At 32.6% G+C, this 26,822-nt stretch overlaps 4 protein-coding genes across 4 annotated transcripts; 2 read left to right on the forward strand and 2 right to left on the reverse strand.

Moving 5' to 3' along the window:
* Positions 1–1,628: 1,628 nt before the first annotated feature.
* LOC137622956 (digestive cysteine proteinase 2-like) lies at positions 1,629–4,672 on the reverse strand. Its single transcript, XM_068353542.1, has 6 exons — positions 4,515–4,672; positions 3,767–3,919; positions 3,380–3,559; positions 2,542–2,727; positions 2,238–2,403; positions 1,629–1,947 (listed from the first exon to the last, which is right to left on the reverse strand). The coding sequence occupies exons 1-6, from the start codon at positions 4,581–4,583 to the stop codon at positions 1,742–1,744; spliced, it is 960 nt and encodes a 319-aa protein (XP_068209643.1). The 5' UTR covers positions 4,584–4,672; the 3' UTR covers positions 1,629–1,741.
* A 3,015-nt stretch (positions 4,673–7,687) lies between these two features.
* LOC137622953 (digestive cysteine proteinase 2-like) lies at positions 7,688–10,555 on the forward strand. The gene is made up of 6 exons (XM_068353539.1): positions 7,688–7,840; positions 8,174–8,326; positions 8,561–8,740; positions 9,265–9,450; positions 9,589–9,754; positions 10,229–10,555. The coding sequence occupies exons 1-6, from the start codon at positions 7,772–7,774 to the stop codon at positions 10,432–10,434; spliced, it is 960 nt and encodes a 319-aa protein (XP_068209640.1). The 5' UTR covers positions 7,688–7,771; the 3' UTR covers positions 10,435–10,555.
* Positions 10,556–14,246: 3,691 nt separating this feature from the next.
* LOC137622954 (digestive cysteine proteinase 2-like) lies at positions 14,247–17,080 on the reverse strand. The gene is made up of 6 exons (XM_068353540.1): positions 16,973–17,080; positions 16,459–16,611; positions 16,071–16,250; positions 15,364–15,549; positions 15,059–15,224; positions 14,247–14,573 (listed from the first exon to the last, which is right to left on the reverse strand). The coding sequence occupies exons 1-6, from the start codon at positions 17,039–17,041 to the stop codon at positions 14,368–14,370; spliced, it is 960 nt and encodes a 319-aa protein (XP_068209641.1). The 5' UTR covers positions 17,042–17,080; the 3' UTR covers positions 14,247–14,367.
* A 3,406-nt stretch (positions 17,081–20,486) lies between these two features.
* LOC137622955 (digestive cysteine proteinase 2-like) lies at positions 20,487–23,481 on the forward strand. Its single transcript, XM_068353541.1, has 6 exons — positions 20,487–20,645; positions 21,259–21,411; positions 21,612–21,791; positions 22,460–22,645; positions 22,784–22,949; positions 23,238–23,481. Exons 1-6 carry the CDS (start codon positions 20,577–20,579, stop codon positions 23,441–23,443), a joined length of 960 nt encoding a protein of 319 aa, XP_068209642.1. The 5' UTR covers positions 20,487–20,576; the 3' UTR covers positions 23,444–23,481.
* Positions 23,482–26,822: the final 3,341 nt, after the last annotated feature.

A 26,822-nucleotide genomic window follows, 5' to 3' on the forward strand; every position in this document is an offset into this window, starting at 1 on the left:
AATATCATTATTCATTACATATTCAAATCATTTATGGAGTAATAGTTACATGCCAGAAGGTGCATAACTGGTGTAATTTAATGTTCGTATAATCATCGTAATCAACATAGACAAATCGAATAATCGGACAGAGCTCCCAAATGGAATTGCCTTGAATGGAGAATTTTCTTATCATTATTCGTTACAGATTCAAACCATTTAAGGACTAGTTAGATGCCAGAAGGTATATGACAATGGTGTAATTAAATGCCCTTAGAATCATCGTAATCAATATAGACAAATCGAATAATAAAAAAGAAACTGGTCACATTTCTGTGACTTTGCCAATGCTTGTCTGTGTTGAGTCGGCCACCAGAGATTTTGTGTTTGTAAATAATCCTTATCATTATTTTCTTAATAAATGTAACCATGTTAGTAAACCATAAACCATATATCTTAATACATTACTGTCTACATTCTTATCTACATCGGGATCAGACCCCTTAGCCGGAACCACTCAAAGACAATAGCTTCTGACCGGCTGGGAATCGAAAACTTAGCCACGAAGAAAGATAAAAGTCAATGAATATTCTTCTGTACTTATACTTGTCGAATTCAGTTTTTGTACTTTGAAATGAAATCAACCCATGCTCACCATCGTAGCTAATATATATATATATATATATATATATATATATATATATATATATATAGATAGATAGATATATATATATATAAATATATATATATACATGTATAATATATATATATATATATATATATATATATTTATGTATATATATACTAGGTAAACATATATATATATATATATATATATATATATATGTATATATATACATATATATATATATATATATATATATATATATATATGTATATATATATATATATATATATATATATATGTATATATATGTATGTATGTATATATATATATTTATATAAAATTTATATATATATATATATATGTATATATATAAAAGAGCTTGTCTGTATCTTGTTGTTTTATGTTTGTGTGGTTTCTCAATTAGAGTTTTTTAGCTCGAAAAAAATGAATATACTTTTTATCATATTGTACACATTGCATGAAAAATCATCCAGCTGTTTCTGCTTTAGAAAGCCATAAAGGCCATCTAGTGTCAGTCTTGGATACTTTGGCATAATGTTAATAATAACAGTTAATTAAAATTTTTTATTAATAGTAATTTTGATAATTTTAATAATAATAGCTATTTTGATAATTTTTATAATAATAATGATTTTAATAATTTTAATGATAATGACATTTTTAATAATAATAATAATAATAATAATAATAATAATAATGATGATGATTTTTTTATAGTTTTAATAATAATAACTTTAATGATAATGATAATAATCTAAGTGACATTAATAATTTTAAGGTGTTCTGGGTAAAATTTATTTTGTTTAATACTTTCAAACCTCTCCAATAAGGAGTTGGGTTATGGGCTTCGAAAAGTTTGTTAGGGAATCATTATTGCTTCCAATTCTTCGGGAGCAGGTTTTAGACATCTATCATTGTTATTTGCTTTCTTTGCTTATTGAAATTATATGGGGAAAGATCCCGTTTAGAAACCAATGAAAAGGAAAAAGTAAATAATTAGTTCGAATATAATTTATTCAAGATAATGGTAAAGTATGATTTGGAAATTCATCATGGATGAATATTTATCCAAATTTCCTTGTGGAAGAACGATGTCAAATTCTCATGAAATTCTTAAACATTTGGGTAGCAAGACTGAGTGGCAACACCGCAGTGGTTGCTCTTGTTCCTGGTGAGCTTCATGTATCCAGACTCACCCCAGCCGCTGCCCCAAGAGTTCTTAATGATCCAGTAGTCAGAACCTCCTTCAGTTCCGTAGCCAACGGCCAACACAGCGTGGTTGATGCCTTGAGGGTTGCAGTTGGGTTCATAGTAGACACCTGGAGGAATACATTCAGATTTGTGAAATGATGCAAGTTATTTATAGTTACTTTCATATTCCTTCATTTTGATTATTAAGGAGCCTAAGGAACTACGCAAAAATTTGATTATAGTGTTTAGGTCCTATTATACTGATAAAAAAAAGGCAATATCCTTCAACTATATGATTTTTTTAAAACATAAAGGTCCATATTTGAATCACAGTGTTTTATCTATAAAACTTTCACTTGGAAAAGATATATAAGACCAAAAAAAGAAGGAACGAGAAGAGATACAGAATGAGTCTCACCTGAGCTGTACAACTGGAAGGACAAGTGTCCAGCATCAACGCACACACTGACTGGACCTTTGTCGTGGACAGCAGCTGCCTGGGTCTGTTCATCAGCGTAAGGAATGTTTGTATAACCTCTCACTGTGGCAGCTACACTTGATGAGTCGAAACGGCATACATTGTCCTGATAAGATTAAGTGATAATAATAATAAATTGACCTGTAACAACCTCATTAAAGTTTATATTTCGTGTCATTCAGTGTCTTCATTTTCCAAGGTACAAGGGAAGAATATGGTAAAATTGTTCCCACCAGCGACTTACAATAGCCTCGTAAGGGTAGGAAGATTCGCTATCGCTTCCTCCGCAGGACTTGAGATAGTCGTAGGCCCATTGCACAACTCCTCCATTACAACCGCTGTTTTCTTTAGAGCAATCAACCAGCTGCTGTTCTGAGAGGCTGGGAAGACTTCCTGTCTTGATGAAGTGAGCTCCTTCAAGGGCTCCGGTCTGTTGAGAAAATACACATTTGACATATGACAGGAGTTTTGGCATCTTCTCAGGTCACTTATTTGTAATGTGCTATTCATATATTTTGATTGAATTATTATCACATCTAATTAATTCGATAAATTTCATAACTTACTCTGTAATCAGAAAAGTAGGGCTCAAATTCAGGAAGTATTATGCTAAACGTATTGAAATATCAGAAACAGGATTATAAAGAACATTAAAAGAATGTAGGCAAAACTAAAAGAGAAGAGTAAATTCAGCAATGTGATATACGGAAATATCACTGAATTTTAATGATATGAAAATGAGTTCCTTATAACCCATTTCCTTCTCTCTCCCAAAAAATCTTCATATCTATTTTCTTCAATAAGAAAACCTATTTCAAAACATACTTTCATATTCTTTTATTCCCTATACGCTCTATTAAAGTCTTTTATTATGTATTAGTTGTTTCTATATTCAATTATATCATCAGTGAAAAACAAAGGCTTATATAATCCTTGCTCTCTTAATTCTAAAGTTTGCATATCAAACTATTACTATCTAATGTTCATAATTCTTTTCTGATCACTTTTATTGAATCTTGAAAGTTTCTAAAGTCACAATATTACAAACAATTGGATGAAAATGTAAATGATTAAAATCTTACGGTTGAGAAGGCCCAACAGGATCCACACTGTCCCTGATCCTTGACGGGAGTGACGGCTCCCTTTGACCTCCAGTCAACGTCGGCAGCTCTTGGGGCGTCAGTGAATTGAACGAACACTTGGCCGACACTGTCTTCCAGCTTAGTCAGTCCAGTCATCTGAGCTACAAACTCGTCTGTGGTCTGGTTAAGTAGGGAAGTAATTGGGGACATAAGTGCATGTGAGGATGGGAAGTTATTTTATTGGTTTCTATTAAGTACAATTTATTCAAAGCTATTAAAAGAAATATCTATAATACTACTACATATTGTCAAAAAGTAATCTCTGTCTCTCTCTCTCTCTCTCTCTCTCTCTCTCTCTCTCTCTCTCTCTCTCTCTCTCTCTCTTACCATGTCTGCAAACTTATTCATGGCGACGTTGAAGGTGACTTCACCCTTGTGGAAGCGAGCATTGTGTTCCTCGACGAATCTAAGGTTGTTCTCGAAAATGGTCTTCCTGTAGAGCTCCTCCTTGGCGTTGGAGTAAGCTTTTCCATGGGTCAGCTGGAGAAAGAAATTTTGCACTTTGATAAAAATTTTCAATTGATATTTACAAGAAGTGTCTTACACACAAAAGCAAAGGCATTATTATTTCAACATAATTCTCATAGTAAATAAGTTTTTTAAATCAATTCTTATCATATTATAAAGACTCCGATGATTTTATTAGTTCGTGCAAAGAGACGTAACCATGTGTTGGAAATTGTATTTGATACAATCATTTGGAAGAAGCCGGAATGATCATGGCTTTGTTAGACGGAACAACGTCTAAATAATTTTTGAAAAGAGGTAGTGATGTCTTTTGAAAATGGCTCTTTCTTTTAAAATTCTTTAATGATTATTTCAAAAGAAACACATGGAATATAGATATGATATATCAAACATTAATTCTTAGGTAAAGCAATGCAATAAAAGGATTAGCCAAAGGTGTGGATCGCTAGAAAGTATACAACATAACTATGCAATATAAGTATTTAGTATTAGAAAAAATACGTTTTATTGTTTTATGTAAAAAATTATTGTCCTTGTACTTGTAGATTAGAAATGTAACTTAATGAGTCATTACACAACACCAACATAATTGTCATGAAATTCTAACCTTGAAGCTGTCCCAGGATTCGCTTGCGGCAGCGATGGCCAGACCACAGAGGAACAGCACGAACTTCATCTGCAAAATTTTTTATGAAAACCAGAAAATTAGATCAATGAGCCATAGCATTGGTAATTTACACTAAACATTCTCTTGTGTTTGACAATGTTCACCTCTTGATTGCAGACATAAAAACTTTGATAAAACCTGTTTGATCTAAACCTAACTCACTTTAATGAGATATAATTTGTTCCTGTCTCTTCAAACAGTATTGGCAAAAAGCTTTTTAAGGTTTCCCTCAAAAGGATTCAACTTGAAAAAAATACTGATACATCGATAAGGAAGAAAATATTCCACACCAAAAATTATTCTTATGAAAACAAAATAATATTAGTCTGAAATGTACATGATAAAAAAATGCAATACCACTTATATTGGAAAAGAAAACTATATTCGATCTGACCATAAACAGCAAACGCCAAATAGTCAGAAAGACGTGTGCGAGCTAAGACGTACCTTGTCAGGAGTGATTCGGAATCGGTGTCTCTCGACTATTTATGCCAAAGTATCCAAGACTGACGCTAGATGGCATTTGCAGCTTTCTCAAGCAGAAACAGCTGACGATTTCTCAAGTAACGAGTACAATATCATTGATAACCGTAAGGGTAATTGGGGAAATACATGTGATAAAAAGTATATTAATTTTTTTGAACTTGAAAACTCTACTTGAGAAGCCACACAAACATCAAACAACCAGATACACAAACGCTCTTTTATATATATATATATATATATATATATATATATATATATATATATATATATATATATATATATATACACACACACACACACACATATATATATATATATATACATATATATATATATATATATATATATATATTATATGCGTGTAGCGTATATATATATATATATATATATATATATATATATATATATATATATATATATATATATATATATATATATACACTACACGCATATACACACACACACATATATATATATATACATATATACATATCTATATATATAGATATATATATATATATGTATATATATAGATATAATTATGTAATCATGACTTTTTTAATGGTTGGTAATAAAGTAGAACAATCAAATACTTAAGTAAAAGGTGAGAAGTCTATAATGGAAGTTCTTAAAATCCCAAGATGGGTCATGGGGTCGGAAGTGCGAATTTGTATGACGATGGTAGGACTAAGAAATAGAAATACTTAGTAAATGAAAATAGGAAAAGCCCACAAATCAAATTAATCTTCCATTAACTGAGTATTATCATAATCCAGCAACATTTTCCTCGTCATTTTCACGTTCCCAAGGATACCTATTGAAGTACATCTTCTGAGGCCATGTTTTCCAAAAACCATGTCTCTTTTCAACTTATTTCCACTAGACTCTCTCCTGTGTTATCTATGTCAGGAGGTTGACACCTTTTGACAACTTCCATCAAATTCTCATATTAAAACCATCTCTATTTGTTCTCTAAATCCAGCCAAGTGGAGGCTTTTACTCTCTACTGATGTTCCCAATTACTCCACAATCTAACCAGATCATAGAGGATTTTGAAGGGCAGATAACTGGACTGACTAATCCGGAGGACAGAATCGGGCAAGTTTTCGCTTACATCCCTGAGACCAAGAGACTGCCGACGTTGATTGAGGGCGAGTGGAGCCGTCACTCCTGTTAAAGATCAGGATTCAGGGACAGGGTGGATCCTGTTGGGCCTTTCTTTAATAGGTTCTTGATATTTGTTAACATGTTGCATTATAGATCTGGATTTGTAATAATATCAGTTTATAAGCTTTGTAGAACTTGGTGGTAAATGTGTTGTTTTATAAGGTCGTGTGAAACGCTTGTTGGAAACTGTCTGACCAAGTCTGAAAATGTATCTTTTCTATAAATGGAACTATCTATTCAGTTTGAGGTCTGAGACGCCATAATGTCCAAAAAGTAAGTTTATTATGATCTGGGCATTGGCAATGATATACGAGTTTGATCGTTGAAAATAATTATTGTATTATCTGCATACCATCTATAATATTTAAGATTGAAATCATAATGGGAATTATCCATCTATTGATTTTTTAAAAACATTCACATGTTTATAGCACAGTAGAATCCTACTGTTCTTTTTTAAACTACATCACTTGTGAACAATAATATAAAATAACAAGTTTAAAAGATTTATTTTAATGATTTCTTTAATGTTTAATCATTTATATCACTCCTTGAGAGATTTCCAAGTCATTGAATTCCCTAATATGTGGAAGAAGATATTTCGTGAATGGAAGCATAAACCTAAAGGTAAAATTAATCACTAAAAAAATACCTGGAGAAAAATAACAGAACTAATTTGAACAAATTACTATAAAGCATCGTTCAAAAAGCTTGTATACCAATACTTCTTCCAGTTTGTATGTACAAAATGATATTTCCTTTAACAAAATCTTTGCTAAATATCTAGTAGCTTTCTAGTAAATAATGTGGTTACATTATATAATTTACATACATACACACATATATAATATGAATATATGAATATATATTTATATATATATACATATATATATATATATATATATATATATATATATATATATATATATATATATATATATATGTGTGTGTGTGTGTGTGTGTGTGTCTTATAATGAATAGACTTTTAAGCTAGAAAAGTAATATAAACTTAACGATATTTGTTTTTTTCCATTGCTCTAACAGCTATCAAAATTTGTACCCGGTACATGAGAAAATCACCAAATGTTTCTGCATTGAAAAACTGCAACTGCCAACTTCAATCAGTCTTGGGTACTTGGCATAAATAGTGGGGGGACATCAGTTCTGGTTCACTTTAGACAAGGTAAGTCCTTACTAGTGGATTGTGCGAATTTTGAACTGTTCGTGGAGAAATTCTATTGTAAATTTCACTGGGATATGGATTGGACATCGCTTTCATTTTCCTTTTTATCAATTGTTTCGGTGATTATTTTGTTATCTCTTTATAAGATATCAGTTAGGAAAAGAGGTATCTGGATTTTGCTATGTATCACCTTTATTTTCCTACTCTCCTTAAAGTCAGTGTTTAGGAGGTGAATAGACTAAACATGTGAGGGCACTTGAGGATTTTCTTTAGCTTAAATCAAATGTTTTATTCAATTATATATTGATTTGATGTAAGAACTGTACTATGAGTAACCCTTGTTTTCATCGCAAATTTGCAGATGAAGTTCGTGCTGTTCCTCTGTGGTCTGGCCATTGCTGCCGCAAGCGAATCCTGGGACAGCTTCAAGGTTAGAATTTCACTGACAATTATGTTGGTACTGTGTAATGACTCAATAAGTCAATAAATAATTCTTTTCTTACAAAATTTGATTTAACCTTGGGATACCATAATTGCATATTTAGATTACCATCATTAAAATGTAAATTTTGTGTATTTTCTTTTAATTTTTCCTACTTATTATGGATATATGTTGATGAGGAAAAGTATTTTGATTTATTTTTGTTACTATGATTTTAGAACTGACTTAATGTTCAATAAAGTCTCATGTAGGCTACATGTGATGTCTAATATTAATAAAAGGAAGGCTATAGAAATCATGCAACTAAATTTCTTCCTCCAGCTGACCCATGGAAAAGCTTACTCCAATGCCAAGGAGGAGCTCTACAGGAAGACCATTTTCGAGAACAACCTTAAATTCGTCGAGGAACACAATGCTCGCTTCCACAAGGGTGAAGTCACCTTCAACGTCGCCATGAATAAGTTTGCAGACATGGTAGAGAGAGAGAGAGAGAGAGAGAGAGAGAGAGAGAGAGAGAGAGAGAGAGAGAGAGAGAGAGAGAGAGAGAGAGAGAGAGAGAGATTATATTTTGGCAATAATCAATAGCATTATAAATATTTCTCTTCACTTGGTCTGAATAATTTCAATTCAAGATAAAAACAATATAATAACTTCACTTCCTCACCTCACCTGTACTAATGTCCGCCAATTATATCCTTCTTTAACCAGACCACAGACGAGTTTGTAGCTCAGATGACTGGACTGACTAAGCTGGAGGACACAGTCGGCCAAGTTTTCGCTCACTTCACTGACGCCCCAAGAGCTGCCGACGTTGACTGGAGGTCAAAGGGAGCCGTCACTCCCGTCAAGGATCAGGGACAGTGTGGATCCTGTTGGGCCTTCTCAACCGTAAGTTTATCTCGATATGCAATAATTTTAATTCAATTGTAAGGGATATCTATGACTTTGGAAACTCTTCATGAAGAATCGATGATAAAAGTTTCATATACAAATATTACAATTAAGATGGTAAGGATTATGTAAACATTTGGTTTTCACTGATGATATAAATTGAAATGTACACTAATATATGTTGAAAACTAATAGAAAGTAGAATGGATAAATCAGAATTTTCCTGAAGTCATTGTTTTAAAATCAGTTTCTTCTTTAAAAAACTGATATTAATTTTATTGGGACAAAGAAGGACATCTGCTACAAGGAACTTTCATCGCATTAAAATTCATTTATATTTGTATGTATGGGTTTTAATTTTTTACTTTTCTCTTATTTAATCACAAACTATGGGCAAAAAAATTTCCAAATGAAGCAGATTTGATGAGCAGAAAAAAAGTGATGAATAATGCATTAAAGATCAGCGACCTAAGAAGATGCGAGAGTTCCTGTTACATGTCAAATGTGTAATTTCTTAACAGACCGGAGCCCTTGAAGGAGCTCACTTCATCAGTACAGGAAGTCTGCCCAGCCTTTCTGAACAGCAGCTGGTAGATTGCTCTAAAGAAAACAGCGGTTGCAATGGAGGAGTTGTGCAATGGGCCTACGACTATCTCAAGTCCTGCGGAGGAAGCGATAGCGAGTCTTCCTACCCTTACGAGGCTGTTGTGAGTCTTTGGCTGGAACAATTTTACCATAGTCTTCCCTTGTACCTTGTGAAATGTAGACACTGAATACCATGATATATAAACTTTAATGAAAGTGTTTAAAGTCAAATTATTATTATTATTACTTAATCATATCAGGACAATGTATGCCGTTTCGACTCATCAAGTGTAGCTGCCACAGTGAGAGGTTATACAAACATTCCTTACGCTGATGAACAGACCCAGGCAGCTGCTGTCCACGACAAAGGTCCAGTCAGTGTGTGCGTTGATGCTGGACACTTGTCCTTCCAGTTGTACAGCTCAGGTGAGACTCTAAATCTCTTCCCTTTCTCTCGTTCTTGGTCTTTTATGTTTTTTCCAAGTGAAGGTGTTATAGATGAAGCACTGTGATTCAAATATAGGCCTTTATCTTTTAAAGAATTACATAGGAGAAAGATATTGTATGGAAAGATAGTTCTAGCATAAAATTTTCATATTCTTTCACCAATGAAAGATAATTCAATAATTAGTAATATTATTCCATTTCCTCCTCCCTTTAGAATAGCAGCTTATAGAACAAATTTTCAAAATTCTTTGTTTGATATTTGCTGATGTGTGTTTTGTCGTATTTGCAACAAGTATTTAAGAATATTTTCTTTATCAGTAAAATAGGATCGGAACCCTATGATTCAATTCTTATATCTTGTTTGCTTAGGCTCCTTATTAATCAAACTGAAAGAACTTGAAAATCGCTAGAAATAACTTCCATCCTTTCACAAATCTTAATGTATTCCTCCAGGCGTCTACTATGAGCCAAAATGCAACCCTCAAGGCATCAACCACGCTGTGTTGGCTGTTGGCTACGGAACTGAAGGAAGTTCTGACTACTGGATCATCAAGAACTCTTGGGGCAGCGGCTGGGGTGAGTCTGGATACATGAAGCTCACCAGGAACAAGAGCAACCACTGCGGTGTTGCCACTCAGTCTTGCTACCCAAATGTCTAAGAATTTCATGAAAATTTGAGATTATTCTTCCACAAGGAAATTTGGATGAATATTTATCCCATGATAAATTTCCAAGTAATATTTTACCATCATCTTAAATAAATCATAATACTTTTGATTATTTATTTATTTCTTTTTCCTTGGTTTTCATATGGTATCTTTCCATGTTATTGATAAACGTCTATATATCTAATTGTAATAAGCAATATAGCATTGAAGATAATTAATATTGATATATTTGAGCATTATGTAAGTATTGAAAATAAGATATCAATGAATTATATTGTGAAGAGTCCTAAGTTATTATGGAGTTCCTCATAAATATATAAATTAGATTAAGTCTATTCATGAGCATAGCAAGTGCAAAGTAAATGTTAATGGAGTCCTATCAAATGAATTTCCAGTGAGCAGTGGAGTTCTTCAAAGGAAATATGTTGTCACCTATGTTGTTTTTACTCCTCATGGATTTTGTAATGCAAAGGATAGGCTCAGGATAAATAGAAGAAAGACCGAGATTATGAAAACAGACTATGCAATGGAAGATGAAATAATTTGAATGTTTAGGAACTATGATCTCTAATACCAAGTCTTTATAATTGGAGTTTAATGAAAGAATGAAAAAAGAAAATCAGACAATGACTAAGTTAAGTAAAATTTGGAAATCAATTCACCTGAAATTATATATAAAAATCAGGCTAGATAACAGTTTAGTGAGATTGGTTTTACTGAATGGATATGAGTCATGGTGTGAAAATGAAACAATCTCCATCAGCTTTAGTTGATTTGAGAACAAAGACCTCAGAAGAATATTGGGAGTTAAATTGGCCAATGCACACTATCAAAGACTTTTTAAATAGTCCATAAATGGCATCAAAAGTGGATTTCTATACTCTATGCATTTTTGTAAAACATGCCTCAAAATGAAAATTTGGTCAGCACTACATCTACCTCTTCTAAATCTTACTAGTCTCTAGAATAAGCATACTATTTTCATGACGATATATATATATATATATATATATATATATGTATATATATATATATATATATATATATATATATATATATATAGGAAAGCTCGAATAGCCCTCGACCAAAACCCTAATTTCCACCCAAAGAAGGCTAAATGTGCACAAGCTAAGTCACAGTGTCAAGCCAGGCATTGAGAAATACAAAATGAATGGGAGCAGCAAATGGCTCAAGACCTACAAAGTTATGCCGACAGTAGGGACCTTGAAAGCTTCTTTGCAGTCACAAAAAAATTTCGGACCAAAGCACACTGCTGCAGGGGGACACTCTTGGAAGTAGACAACACCATCCTCACTGAAGATAAAGAGTCCAGAACAGTTAAGCAGAATGCGACGGTTTAGTCCTGAAAATGCGTCTTCACTCCCTCATACTAAAAATATGGGAGTTAAAACAAGCCCCCAATGATTGGAAAGATACAGTCTTGTTCCCATCTTCCAAAAAGGAGAGAAGAGAGTGTGGGAATTATAGAGGGATATCCTTACTATCAATTGCAGGGAAGGTCTTGGCAAGGATCCTACTAAATAGATTACAAAATGTAGCAGAAAAAATCCTGCCAGAATCCCAGTGTGGTTTCCACCCATCACATGTTGACTAAAACAAGGATGTGTATTGGCGCCAACCCTTTTCTCTTTATACTTATTTGACATGCTACATGAAGTACCCCACAACATCCCAGGAGTTGAGACACAGATTAGATGGAGGAATTTACAAACTGGCCAGGCTCAAATCCCAGTGCAACACCAACACCATCATTATGACGAAACTACAGTATGCAGATGAAAACACCGCCGTAGCCCACACCTAAGCAGACCTCCAAGAATCGGTGAATAATTCCCATGCTGCCTACACGTGTTTTGGCCTAACAGTTAACAAGGCTAAAACTAAGATATTGGCTCGGCAGAGACCAGGGGAAAATCCACCAGTAACTAACATCACCAGTGATGGAACCACCCTTGAATGCGTGGAACACTTCCCACACCTGGGAGGCATCCTTTCACCCAGAGCACCTCCTCCAAAGAGATTAAAAACAGGTTACAAGCTGGCCACACTGCATATGGGAGACTCCACAAGGTTGTTGATGAACAAAGACCTAACTACCCATACAAAGGTGATGGTATATAATGCCATTATAGTATCTACCCTGTTATATGCATGTGAGACTTGGACCCTTTATAGTAGAGACCTAAAAACTGGAACAATTCCACCAGAAAAAACAAAGAGTAATAATGAAAATAAATGGAATGACTATGTGTCCAATGGAGCAGTCCTTGAAAGAGCCAATGATCGAGACCATGATCATGAAACACCACTTAAGATGGTCTGGCTATGTGATGCGCTTGGAAGACACAAGCCTACCAAAGAAAATACTCTTCAGTGAGTTAAACACAGGCGTTTGCATTAGAGGGCGCCCTATGCTTTGATTTAAAGACCAACTAAAGAAATCTCCCAAGGAAGCTAACATAGACCCCAATACCTTCGAAGCTTCAACAAGTAACAGGAACGATTGGAGAAGCAAAGTTAAAGAGTAGAAGAGAGTAGAAGAGAGTAGAAGAGCCAACCTGCTAGCTAAACAACTGCAATGGGCAGAAAGAGCAAATCAGCCACAACCACCTCCCATGATTCAGTGTGATTAATGGCATCGATCATTCAGGACACAAATTGGTCTTACGAGGCATAAGAAGGCTCACCACCCTAACCATAATTAATCTATTATGACTCTCTCCTCTACTCAACCTTCTATTGGAACTGAAAACTATGATACACAGGTACGAGTACATGCCGACAACGATATATATATATATATATATATATATATATATATATATATATATATATATATATATATATATGTATATATATGTATACATATATATATATATATATATATATATATATATATATATATATATATATATATATATACATATATATGTACACATATATGTGTGTGTTTATATGTTTGAAGTTCAAACTTTGAACATACAGTTTAATATACCTAACACAAAAAAGTATATAGTACATAAGTGTACTTGTACATATATTTCTATTCTTTTTTTTTTAAATTTGCCGTCGTGTTCAATGTAAACATCTATGGGGTAAAGTCAAATCTAATTTGAAATAAAGAAAAAAATAATTTTTCTTTTTTGTCCACAGAGCTAACTAGCCGGGATTTTCTTTGTTTCGATGGAGATTGTGAAAATGAAGCTTATATTAGAATGAGAAAAATAAAATAGTGTTCCATATGCCTTATTTCTGAACGATTTATCGGAAAATGGGATTTGCTCTTGGCTGCTTGGTAGCCAACACTTCCCATGGATTGTGACTATTGCTCCTCACCCGACGCCACGCCCCACTCCCTACCAGAAGGGTTAGCAAGTTCCACTAGGCAATGTTTCCTTTTACATTATAATTGTACCCTTTTGGGCTTAATTAAACAAAAATGTATGAACACGTCATATAAGAACCATGCACTTCATCAAAGTCTCTCTCTAGCATGACTTGAGGATCCTTAGATAATCATTTTCTAAATACTCATTGACCATTTGTACTTTGGGAGCAATAATAACACTCTTTAAGGGTTCAGGGGAAAACTGATTTTATATAATACTTTCAAACCTATACAATAGGAGTGTTGTTATTGGCTTTAAAAAGCCTATTAAGGACTAATTATTGCTTTCAATTTTTCGGAACCAGATTATTGCTCATTGCAATTAAATATACAGACGTTTATCAGTAATGGGGAAAAATCCAATATGAAAACAAAGGAAAAAGAAATAATTAAATACTTAAATGAACTAAAATTTATTTAAGACGATGATAAAATATTAATTGGAAATTCATTATGGGATAAATGTTGATCCAAATTTCCTTGTGGAAGAACGATGTCAAATTTTCATGAAATTCTTAAACATTTGGGTAGCAAGATTGAGTGGCAACACCGCAGTGGTTGCTCTTGTTCCTGGTGAGCTTCATGTATCCAGACTCACCCCAGCCGGTGCCCCAAGAGTTCTTGATGATCCAGTAGTCAGAACCTCCTTCAGTTCCGTAGCCAACGGCCAACACAGCGTGGTTGATGCCTTGAGGGTTGCAGTTGGGTTCATAGTAGACGCCTGGAGGAATACATTCAGATATATGAAATGATGCAAGTTATTTCTATTTACTTTCATTTTCCTTCATTTTGATTAATTATGAGCCTAAGGAACCAAGGAAAAAATTGAAATTTAGTTTTCAGATGCTATTTTACTGATAAAGAAAATATTCTCAAATAGTTGTTGCAAATACGACAAAACACACATCAGCAAATATCAAACAAAGAATTTTGAAAATGTGTTCTATTAGCTACTATTCTAAAGGGAGGAGGAAATGAAATAATATTACTAATTAAGAATTATCTTTCATTGGTGAAAATTTTTTTCATTTTACCGTTTAAAATTTTATGCTAGGGCTATCTTTCCATGCAATATCTTTCACCTATGTAATTCTTTAAAAGATAAAGGCCTATATTTGAATCACAGTGCTTCATCTATAACACCTTCACTTGGAAAAAACATAAAAGACCAAGAACGAATGAAAGGGAAGAGATTTAGAGTCTCACCTGAGCTGTACAACTGGAAGGACAAGTGTCCAGCATCAACGCACACACTGACTGGACCTTTGTCGTGGACAGCAGCTGCCTGGGTCTGTTCATCAGCGTAAGGAATGTTTGTATAACCTCTCACTGTGGCAGCTACACTTGATGAGTCGAAACGGCATACATTGTCCTGATAAGATTAAGTGATAATAATAATTATTTGACTTTAAATTCTTTCATTAAAGTTTATATATCAGGGTATTAAGAGTGTTCATTTCACAAGGTACGATGGGGAGACTATGGTAAAATTGTTCTTACAAGAGACTTACAATAGCCTCGTAAGGGTAGGAAGACTCGCTATCGCTTCCTCCGCAGGACTTGAGATAGTCGTAGGCCCATTGCACAACTCCTCCATTGCAACCGCTGTTTTCTTTAGAGCAATCAACCAGCTGCTGTTCAGAAAGGCTGGGCAGACTTCCTGTACTGATGAAGTGTGCTCCTTCAAGGGCTCCAGTCTGTTGAGAAATTACACATTTGACATATAACAGGAACTCTCGCATCTTCTTAGGTCACTGATGTTTAATGCATTATTCATAACTTTTCTATCTGCTTATCATCAAATCTGCTTTATTTGGAAATTTTGTGATTAAATGAGAGAAAAGAGTAAAAAATTAAAACCCATACATACAAATATAAATGAATTTTACTGCGATGAAATTTCCTTGTAGCAGATGTCCTTCTTTGTCCCCATAAAATTAATATCAGTTTTTTTTTTAAAGAAGAAACTGATTTTAAAACAATGACTTCAGGAAAATTCTGATTTATCCATTCTACTTTCTATTAGTTTTCAACATATATTAGTGTTCATTTCAATTTATATCATCAGTGAAAACCAAAGATTTATATAATCCTTACCATCTTAATTGTAATATTTGTATATGAAACTTTTATCATCGATTCTTCATGAAGAGTTTCCAAAAGTCGTAGATATCCCTTACAACTGAATTAAAATTATTGCATATCTAGGTAAACTTACGGTTGAGAAGGCCCAACAGGATCCACACTGTCCCTGATCCTTGACGGGAGTGACGGCTCCCTTTGACCTCCAGTCAACGTCAGCAGCTCTTGGGGCGTCAGTGAATTGAACGAACACTTGACCAACTGTGTCCTCCAGCTTAGTCAGTCCAGTCATCTGAGCTACAAACTCTTCTGTGGTCTGGTTAAAGAAGGAAGTAATTGAGGACATTAGTACAGGTGAGGTGAGGAAGAGAAGTTATTATATTGTTTTTATCTTGAATTTAAATTATTCAGATCAAATGAAGAGAAATATTTATAATGCTATTGATTATTGCCGAAATGTAATCTCTCTCTCTCTCTCTCTCTCTCTCTCTCTCTCTCTCTCTCTCTCTCTCTCTCTCTCTTACCATGTCTGCAAACTTATTCATAGCGACGTTGAAGGTGACTTCACCGTTGTGGAAGCGAGCATTGTGTTCCTCGACGAATTTAAGGTTGTTCTCGAAAATGGTCTTCCTGTAGAGCTCCTCCTTGGCATTGGAGTAAGCTTTTCCGTGGGTCAGCTGGAGGAAGAAATTTAGTTGCATGATTTCTTTATCCTTAATTTTATTATTATTAGACATCACTTGTAACCTACATGAGAGTTTATTGAACATTAAGCCAGTTCTAAAATCATAGTAACAAAAATAAATCAAAATACCTTTCCTCAAGAATCATATATCCATATTAAGGAGGAAAATTAAAAAAAGAAAGTACACAAAATATACATTTTATTAAATACACAAAATTTACATTTTAATGATGGTAATCTAAATGTGCAATTTAGGTATCCCAAGGCTAAATCAAATTTTGTAAGAAAAGAATTATTTATTGACTTATTGAGTCATTACACAGTACCAACATAATTATCAGTGAATTTCTAACCTTGAAGCTGTCCCAGGATTCGCTTGCAGCAGCAATGGCCAGACCACAGAGGAACAGCACGAACTTCATCTGCAAATTTGCGATGAAAACAAGGGTTACTCATAGTACAGTTCTTACATCAAATCAACATATAACTGAATAAAAAATTTGATTTAAGCTAAAGATAATCCTCAAGTGCCCTCACATATTTAGTTTATTCACCTCCTAAACACTGACTATAGAAGAAGAGGAAAATAAAGGTGATACATGGCAAAATCTATATACCTATTTTCCTAACTGATATCTTATAAAGAGATAACAAAATAATCACCCAAACAATTGATTAAAAGGATGATAAAATTGAAGTCCAATCCATATCCCAGTGAAATTTACAATAGAATTTCTCCACGAACAGTTCAAAATTAGCACAATCCACTTGTAAGAACTTACCTTGTCCAAAGTGAGCCAAAACTGATGTCCCTCCAATATTTATGCCAGGTACCCAAGACTGATTCAAGTTGGCAATTACAGTTTTTCAATGCAGAAACATTTGGTGAGTTTCTCATGTACCGGGTACAAATTTTGATTGCTGTTAGAGTAATGGAAAAAAGCAAATATCGTTATGTTAATATTACTTTTCTAGCTTGCAAATCTATTCATTAAAATATACTCACACCTACATACATAGACACACACACACACACACACATATATATATATATATATATATATATATATATATACATATATATAAATGTGTATATATATATATATATATATATATATATATATATATATACATATATATATGTATATATATATATATATATATATATATATATATATATATATAAATAGATAGATATATCTATATATTCATATTATATATGTGTGTATGCATGTAAATTATATGATGTAACCACAATATTAACTGGAAAGCTACTAGATTTTTAGCAAAGATTTTGTTAAAGGAAATATCATTGAGACACTTAATCACGAATATTTTTAAAGACTTCTTAACACCTGCCTAGGTATGTACATACAAACTGGAAGAAGTATTGGTATACAAGATTTTGAACGATGCTTTATAGTAATTTGTTCAATTTAGTTCTGTTATTTTTCTCCAGGTAATTTTTTAGTGATTAATTTTACCTTTAAGTTTAAGCTTCCATTCACACATATCTTCTTCCACATATTAGGGAAATCAATGACTTGGAAGTCTTTCAAGAAGTGATATAAATGATTAAACATTAAAGAAATCATTAAAATAAATCTTTTAAACTTGTTATTTTATGTTATTGATCACAAGTGATGTAGTTTAAAAAAGAACAGTAGCATTCTATAGTGTTATAAACATGTGAATGTGTCTTTAAAAAATCAATAGATAGATAATTCCCATTATGATTTCAATCTTACATATTATAGATGGTATGCAGATAATACAATCATTATTTTTAATGATGAAACTCATGTCATTGACAATGCCCAAATCAGCTTTATAACAGTCTCCAAACCACAATAAACTTACTTTTTGGACATTATGGCGTCTCAGACCTCAAATTGAATAGATAGTTCCATTTAGAGAAAAGATACATTTTCCGACTTGGTCACGACTGTTTCCAAGTGTTTCACACGACCTCATAAAACAACACATTCACCACCATGTTCTACAAAGCTTGTAAATTAGTATTATTACAAATCCAGGTTAATAATGCAACATGTTAACAAATATCAAGAACCTATTAAAGAAAGGCCCAACAGGATCCACCCTGTCCCTGATCCTTAATAGGAGAGACGGCTCCACTGGCCCTCAATCAACGTCGGCAGTCTCTCGGTCTCAGGGATGTAAGCGAAAACTTGCCCGATTCTGTCCTCCAGATTAGTCAGTCCATTTATCTGCACTACAAAATCCTCTATGGTCTGGTTAGATTGTGGAGTAATTGGAGACATCAGTAGAGAGTAAAAGCCTCCACTTGGCTGGTTTTATAGAACATATAGAGATGGTTCTAATATGAGATTTTGATGCAAAGGTAGAATACAGAAAAAGAGTGGAAGTTGTCAAAAGGTGTTAACCTCCTGATCTAGATAACACAGGAGAGAGTCTAGTGGAAATAAGTTGAAAAGAGACAAGATTTCTGGAAAACATGGCTCCAGAAGATGTACTTCAATAAGTATCCTTGGGAACGAGAAAATGACGAGGAAAATGTTGCTAGATTATGATAATACTCAGTTAATGGAAGATTAAGTTGATTTTTAGGCTTTATATATTTTCATTTACTAAGTGTTTCTATTTCTTAGTCCTACCATCTTCATACAAATTCGCACTTCCGACCCCATGATCCATTTTGGGATTTTATGAACTTTTATTATAGACCTCTGACTTTATACTTAAGTATTTGATTGTTCCACTTCATAACCAACCATCAAATAAGTCGTAATTAAATTTATTGCAAATACTCCAACTTTCACGCACCGCCTCACAAATATATATATATATATATATATATATATATATATATATATATATACACACACACACACATATATATATATATATATATATATATATATATATGAGTGTAGTGTAATTATGTGTGTACTATATATATATATATATATATATATATATATATATATATATATATATATACATAATATATATATATATATATATATATATATATATATATATATATATATATATATGTATATGTGTGTATATATACATATACACACATAACTAGTGTGTGTATATACATGTACACACATAAATACACTACACGCATATATATATATATATATACATAATTATATATATATATATATATATATCTGTATATATATGTGTGTATACATATACATATTCATATATATATATATATATATATATATATATATATATATATATATATATATATAAATATATAAAAGAGCGTTTGTGTATCTGGTTGTTTGATGTTTGTGTGACTTCTCAAGTAGAGTTTTCAAGTTCAAAAAAAATGAATATACTTTTTATCATATGTATTTCCCCAATCACCCTTACGGTTATCAATGATATTGTACCCATTGCCTGAGAAATCGTCAGCTGTTTCTGCTTGAGAAAGCTGCAAATGCCATCTAGCGTCAGTCTTGGATACTTTGGCATAAATAGTCGAGAGACACCGATTCCGAATCACTCCTGACAAGGTACGTCTTAGCTCGCACTCTTCTTTCTGACTAGCTGGTGTTTGCCGTTTATGGTCAGATCGAATATAGTTTTCTTTTATAATATAAGTGGTATTGTATTTCTGTATCATGTACATTTCAGACTAATATTATTTCGTTTTCATAAGAATAGTTTTAGGTGTGGAATATTTTCTTCCTTATCGATGTATCAGTATTTTTTTCAAGTTGAATCCTTTTGAGGGAAACCTAAAAAAGCTTTTTGGCAATACTATTTAAAAAGACAGGAACAAATTATATCTCATTAAAGTGAGTTAGGTTTAGATCAAACAGGTTTTATTAAAGTTTTTATGTCTGCAATCAAGAGGTGAGCATTGTTAAACACAAGAGGATGTTTAGTGTAAATTACCAATGCTATGGCTCATTGATCTAATCTTCTGATTTTCATAATAAAATTCTGCAGATGAAGTTCGTGCTGTTCCTCTGTGGTCTGGCCATCGCTGCCGCAAGTGAATCCTGGGACAGCTTCAAGGTTAGAATTTCATTCACAATTATGTTGGTGTTGTGTAATGACTCATTAAGTTACCGAATGTTTTCTTTTTATGAAATCACATTTCTAATCTACAAGTACAAGGACAATAATCTTTTACATAAAACAATAAAACGTATTTTTGCTAATACTAAATACTTATATTGCATAGTTATGTTGTATACTTTCTAGCGATCCACACCTTTGGCTAATCTTTTTATTGCATTGCTTTAGCTAAGAATTAATGTTTGATATATCATATCTATATTCCATGTGTTTCTTTTGAAATAATTATTAAAGAATTTTAAAAGAAAGAGCCATTTTCAAAAGACATCACTACCTGTTTTCAAAAATTATTTAGACGTTGATCCGTCTGACAAAGCCATGATAATTCCGGCTTCTTCCAAATGATTGTATCAAATACAATTTCAAACACATAGTTCCGTCTCTTTGCAAGAACTAATAAAATCATCGGAGTCTTTATAATATGATAAGAATTGACTTATTTCCTATGAGAATAATGTTGAAGTTATAATTCCTTTGCTTTTATGTGTAAGAGACTTCTTGTAAATATCAATCGAAAATTTTTATCAAAGTGCTAAATTTCTTCCTGCAGCTGACCCATGGAAAAGCTTACTCCAATGCCAAGGAGGAGCTCTACAGGAAGACCATTTTCGAGAACAACCTTAGATTCGTCGAGGAACACAATGCTCGCTTCCACAAGGGTGAAGTCACCTTCAACGTCGCCATGAATAAGTTTGCAGACATGGTAAGAGAGAGAGAGAGAGAGAGAGAGAGAGAGAGAGAGAGAGAGAGAGAGAGAGAGAGAGATTACTTTTTGACAATATGTAGTAGCATTACAGATATTTCTTTTAATAGCTTTGAATAAATTGTACTTAATAGAAACAATGAAATAACTTCCTATCCTCACCTGCACTAATGTCCCCAATTACTTCCCTACTTAACTAGACCACAGACGAGTTTGTAGCTCAGATGACTGGACTGACTAAGCTGGAAGACAGTGTCGGCCAAGTGTTCGTTCAATTCACTGACGCCCCAAGAGCTGCCGACGTTGACTGGAGGTCAAAGGGAGCCGTCACTCCCGTCAAGGATCAGGGACAGTGTGGATCCTGTTGGGCCTTCTCAACCGTATGTTTTTAATCATTTAAATTTTGATCCAATTGTTTAGGATAATGTCACATTGGTAAATGCCAGAAAGTAATAAAAGTGATCTAAAAAGAATTATGAACAATAGACAGTAATAGTTTGATATGCAAACATTAGAATTAAGAGAGCAAGGATTATATAAACCCCTTGTTTTTATTGATGATATAATTAGATATAGAAACTAATATATGATAAAAGCCTTAGTAATATAGAGTACAGGGAATGAATAAGATAAATTTGGAAGTCATTGTTTCAAAATCAGTTTTCTTATTAAGGAAAATAGATATTAAGGTTTTTGGGAGAGAGAAGGAAATAAGTTACAAGGAACTCATTTTCATATCATTAAAATTCGGTGATATTTCCGAATATTGCATTTCAGAGTTTACTCTTTTCTCTTTTTCCTGAAATTTAATTCATCCCCATTGTTTTAATGATCCATATAATCCTGTTTTGATGTTTCAATACATTTAGCATAATACTTCCTGAATTTGAGCCGTAATTATCTGATTACACAGTGGCTTATAAAATTTATCGAATGAATTAGGTTTGATAATAATCTGATAAAAATCTCTGAAGAGCCCATTACACATCAGTGACCTGAGAAGATGCGATAATTCCTGTTACATGTCAAATATGTAATTTCTCAACAGACCGGAGCCCTTGAAGGAGCTCACTTCATCAAGACAGGAAGTCTGCCCAGCCTTTCTGAACAGCAGCTCGTTGATTGCTCTAAAGAAAACAGCGGTTGCAATGGAGGAGTTGTGCAATGGGCCTACGACTATCTCAAGTCCTGCGGAGGAAGCGATAGCGAGTCTTCCTACCCTTACGAGGCTGTTGTAAGTCTCTGGCTGGAACCATTTTACCATATTCTTCCCATGTACCTTGTGAAATGAAGACACTGAATGACTCAAAATATAAACTTTAATGAAGGAGTTTAAAGTGAAATTATTATTATTATTACTTAATCATATCAGGACAATGTATGCCGTTTCGACTCATCAAGTGTAGCTGCCACAGTGAGAGGTTATACAAACATTCCTTACGCTGATGAACAGACCCAGGCAGCTGCTGTCCACGACAAAGGTCCAGTCAGTGTGTGCGTTGATGCTGGACACTTGTCCTTCCAGTTGTACAGCTCAGGTGAGACACTTTATAGCTCTTCTCTTTTTTTATTTCTTGGTCTTATGTGTTTTTTCACAAGTGAAGGTGTTATAGATGAAGCGCTGTGATTCAAATATAGGCCTTTATGTTTTAAAGAATTATATAGTCGAAGGATATTGTATTTTCTTTATCAGTATAAAGGGATCTGAACCCTATAATTCAATTTTATCCTTGGTTTTTTAGGCTCCTTATTAATCAAAATGAAGGAATATAAAAGTAACTACAAATAACTTGCATCATTTCACGAATCTGAATGTATTCCCCCAGGTGTTTACTATGAACCCAACTGCAACCCTCAAGGCATCAACCACGCTGTGTTGGCCGTTGGCTACGGAACTGAGGGAAGTTCTGACTACTGGATCATCAAGAACTCTTGGGGCACCGGCTGGGGTGAGTCTGGATACATGAAGCTCACCAGGAACAAGAGCAACCACTGCGGTGTTGCCACTCAGTCTTGCTACCCAAATGTTTAAGAATTTCATGAGAATTTGACATCATTCTTCCACAAGAAAATTCGGATAAATATTCATCACATAATAAATTTCCAGATCATAGTATACCATTATCTTGAATAAATTATAGTAAAACCAATAATTTACTTATTCCTTTTCCTTGATTTTCAAGTGGGATCTTTCCCTATTACTGATATATATACACACACACACACACACACACACACACACACACACACATATATATATATATATATATATATATATATATATATATATATATATATATATATATATGTTCAATAAGCAAAGAAAGCAAAAAAAAAAAAAAAAATGACTAAAGCTGGTTCTGAAGAATTGGAAGCAATAATGATTCCCTAACGAACTTTTCGAAGCCCATAACCCAACTCCTTATTGGACAGGTTTGAAAGTATTAAAGAGAATAAATTTTACCCGTAACACCTTAAAATTATTAATGTCACTTAAATTATTATCATTATAATTAAAGTTATTATTATCAAAACTATAAAAAACATTATTATTATTATTATTATTATTATTATTATTATTATTATCATTATTATTATTAAAAATGTCATTATCATTAAAATTATTAAAATCATTAGTATTATTAAAATTATTAAAATAACTATTATCATTAAAATTACTTAAATCATTATTATCATAAAAATTATCAAAATAGCTATTATTATTAAAACTATCAAAATTACTATTAATAAATTTTTTTAATTAACTCTTATTATTAACATTATGCCAATATATCCAAGACTGACACTATATGGCATTTATGGCTTTCTAAAGCAGAAACAGCTGGATGATTTTTCATGCAATGTGTACAATTTGATAAAAAGTATATTCATTTTTTTCGAGTTAAAAAACTCTAATTGAGAAACCACACAAACATAAAACAACAAGATACAGACAAGCTCTTATATATATATATATATATATATATATATATATATATATATATATATATATATATATGTTTATATATAAATGTATGTATATATATACATATATATATATATATATATATATATATATATATATGTTTACACAGTATATATATATATATATATATATATATATATATATATTTATATATACATTAGCTACGATGGTGAGCATGGGTTGATTTCATTTCAAAGTACAAAAACTGAATTCGACAAGTATAAGTACAGAAGAATATTCATTGACTTTTATCTTTCTTCGTGGCTAAGGGTTCGATTCCCGGCCGGTCAGAAGCTATTGTCTTCGTGTGGTTCCGCCTAAGGGGTCTGATCCCGAGGTAGATAAGAATGTAGACAGTAATGTATTAAGATATATGGTATATATATATATATATATATATATATATATATATATATATATATATATATATATATATATATATATATACTTTATGAAATCATTTAACCTGTGTGGAATCAGGAAACTGCTTTACTGACATGGTTACATTTATTAAGGAAATAATGATAAGGATTATTTACAAACACAAAATCTTTTTTATTATTCGATTTGTCTATATTGATTACGATGATTATAAGAACATTAAATTACACCATTATCATATACCTTCTGGCATCTAACTAGTCCTTAAATGATTTGAATCTGTAACGAATAATGATATGAAAATTCTCCATTCAAGGCAGTCCCATTTGGCAGCTCTGTCCCATTATTCAATTTGTCTATGTTGATTACGCTGATTATACGAAGATTGAATTACACCAGTCATTCCCCTTCTGGCATGTAACTATTACTCCATAAATTATTTGAATATGTAATGAATAATGATATTCTCCGTTCAAGAAAATTCCTTTTCGCAGCGCTGTTCCAAACTCGTCAAACCAACCTTAACTATGCTGATGATTGTTACCTTAGTCAAGTGTACAGGGACATGACTTACCATTCATGTGTTCTGATGAATAAAAAAAATATAAAATACTTTTTTAAGTAAACTCATGTTGCTTCCGATACCTTATGAAAAATTCACACAATTTTCTGATAAATATATCAATTTTTAATAAGGAAACGATTGTTGGACAATTTACCAACCACCAATTTTCTAGCTTCGACCTTCCTACCACACTTTTTAGCACACGTGGCCTGCAAATAATTGACTATATTAGTTTGAAAAAGGTGCCTCTGATGCCATCTATTGGCGGTAAAGTAAAACTCGTTGCGATCTACAGCAGGGAGCTAGATAAGGCAGCTTTATAATGCCTTTTGGAATGTAACAATATTGTTATTCTGCGTAGTTTTTACCAACAAAACATGTCATACCATGAAACATATTAATTATCATGTTTATTACAAAAGGCAATTGAGAATTAAATAAAAATACAGTGTAATTACTTGTTTGTCTCACCGATTTCAGTACATATGGCAGCATATCTGGCAACCCTCTTTACCCCCCAAATTTAATTGAAATAACGATTGTTTGCTGAGGAAACATTTCTATGTCATTTATTTAGAATTTGTAATTTCCTAAGAATCAAGTTGTGGCCAGACAACAAGGGACATCAAGTTCACGTGCGTCTGTTTTATAGCAAATTTCTGCCCAAATAGAAACAGAAATGAAGTAATAGAAATTACAATGAGTGAATGATGGGGATAATTAGTAATGCGAAGTGTTCCTACGTTGGATGACTTATATATATATATATATATATATATATATATATATATATATATATATATATATATATATATGTATATATATATATATATATATATATATATATATATATTTATGATAAATTTTGCACATTTAGACGTGTTTTTCATATTCAAATAAGCCATATATATCTTTCTTCGTGGCCAAGTGGTTTAGTCACTGTCTATACAAGCTTGCCGACCAGGGTTCGATTCCCGGCCGGACACAAGCTCTTGTCTTTGTGTGATTTCGCCTGGGGCTCTGATCCCGAGGTCGTTAAGAGAATCCAGACATTAATGTATCAAAAATATAAATGGCTTTTTTGAATATATATATATATATATATATATATATATATATATATATATATATATATATATATATATATATATATTATATATATATATATATATATAAGCTTGGATGGTGACCCTGTGTATATGAAGTAGCTTATTTTTAAGTGTCTAACACAAGGGGCCCATGATCGGTAAGTATTTCAAGTGTTACTGCTTCAGTGATAATAAGTCTTCTAATGTTATGTTTGGAAATATTCTCGTGTGTGTAATTCAAAAACTTTTTTTGATAATTAATCCTAGCTTGGCAAAACAGTTTTGCCCAAAGAATCCCGTTATGTGATCAATACTGCTAGCTTCTTGTTACAAGGATAATTTGATACAAAAACAATTATTATCTCTCAATATGACGTAAAAATATCTTTAC

The sequence above is a fragment of the Palaemon carinicauda genome, chromosome 30 (genome assembly GCF_036898095.1).
Source record: "Palaemon carinicauda isolate YSFRI2023 chromosome 30, ASM3689809v2, whole genome shotgun sequence".
Taxonomy (NCBI): domain Eukaryota; kingdom Metazoa; phylum Arthropoda; class Malacostraca; order Decapoda; family Palaemonidae; genus Palaemon; species Palaemon carinicauda.

Bases quoted from the DNA above. Each gene is read 5' to 3' on its own strand.
- LOC137622956 (XM_068353542.1), bottom strand. From the start codon at position 4,583: ATGAAGTTCGTGCTGTTCCTCTGTGGTCTGGCCATCGCTGCCGCAAGC. The intron at 2,728-3,379 runs GTAAGATTTTAA...TTTTCTCAACAG, and splicing joins CCTGTTGGGCCTTCTCAACC to ACCGGAGCCCTTGAAGGAGC. The intron at 2,404-2,541 runs GTAAGTCGCTGG...TAATCTTATCAG, and splicing joins CCTACCCTTACGAGGCTATT to GACAATGTATGCCGTTTCGA.
- LOC137622953 (XM_068353539.1), top strand. From the start codon at position 7,772: ATGAAGTTCGTGCTGTTCCTCTGTGGTCTGGCCATTGCTGCCGCAAGC. The intron at 8,327-8,560 runs GTAGAGAGAGAG...TTCTTTAACCAG, and splicing joins TGAATAAGTTTGCAGACATG to ACCACAGACGAGTTTGTAGC. The intron at 9,755-10,228 runs GTGAGACTCTAA...GTATTCCTCCAG, and splicing joins CTTCCAGTTGTACAGCTCAG to GCGTCTACTATGAGCCAAAA.
- LOC137622954 (XM_068353540.1), bottom strand. From the start codon at position 17,041: ATGAAGTTCGTGCTGTTCCTCTGTGGTCTGGCCATTGCTGCTGCAAGC. The intron at 16,612-16,972 runs GTTAGAAATTCA...TTCTTCCTCCAG, and splicing joins AATCCTGGGACAGCTTCAAG to CTGACCCACGGAAAAGCTTA. The intron at 15,225-15,363 runs GTAAGTCTCTTG...TAATCTTATCAG, and splicing joins CCTACCCTTACGAGGCTATT to GACAATGTATGCCGTTTCGA.
- LOC137622955 (XM_068353541.1), top strand. From the start codon at position 20,577: ATGAAGTTCGTGCTGTTCCTCTGTGGTCTGGCCATCGCTGCCGCAAGT. The intron at 21,412-21,611 runs GTAAGAGAGAGA...CTACTTAACTAG, and splicing joins TGAATAAGTTTGCAGACATG to ACCACAGACGAGTTTGTAGC. The intron at 22,646-22,783 runs GTAAGTCTCTGG...TAATCATATCAG, and splicing joins CCTACCCTTACGAGGCTGTT to GACAATGTATGCCGTTTCGA.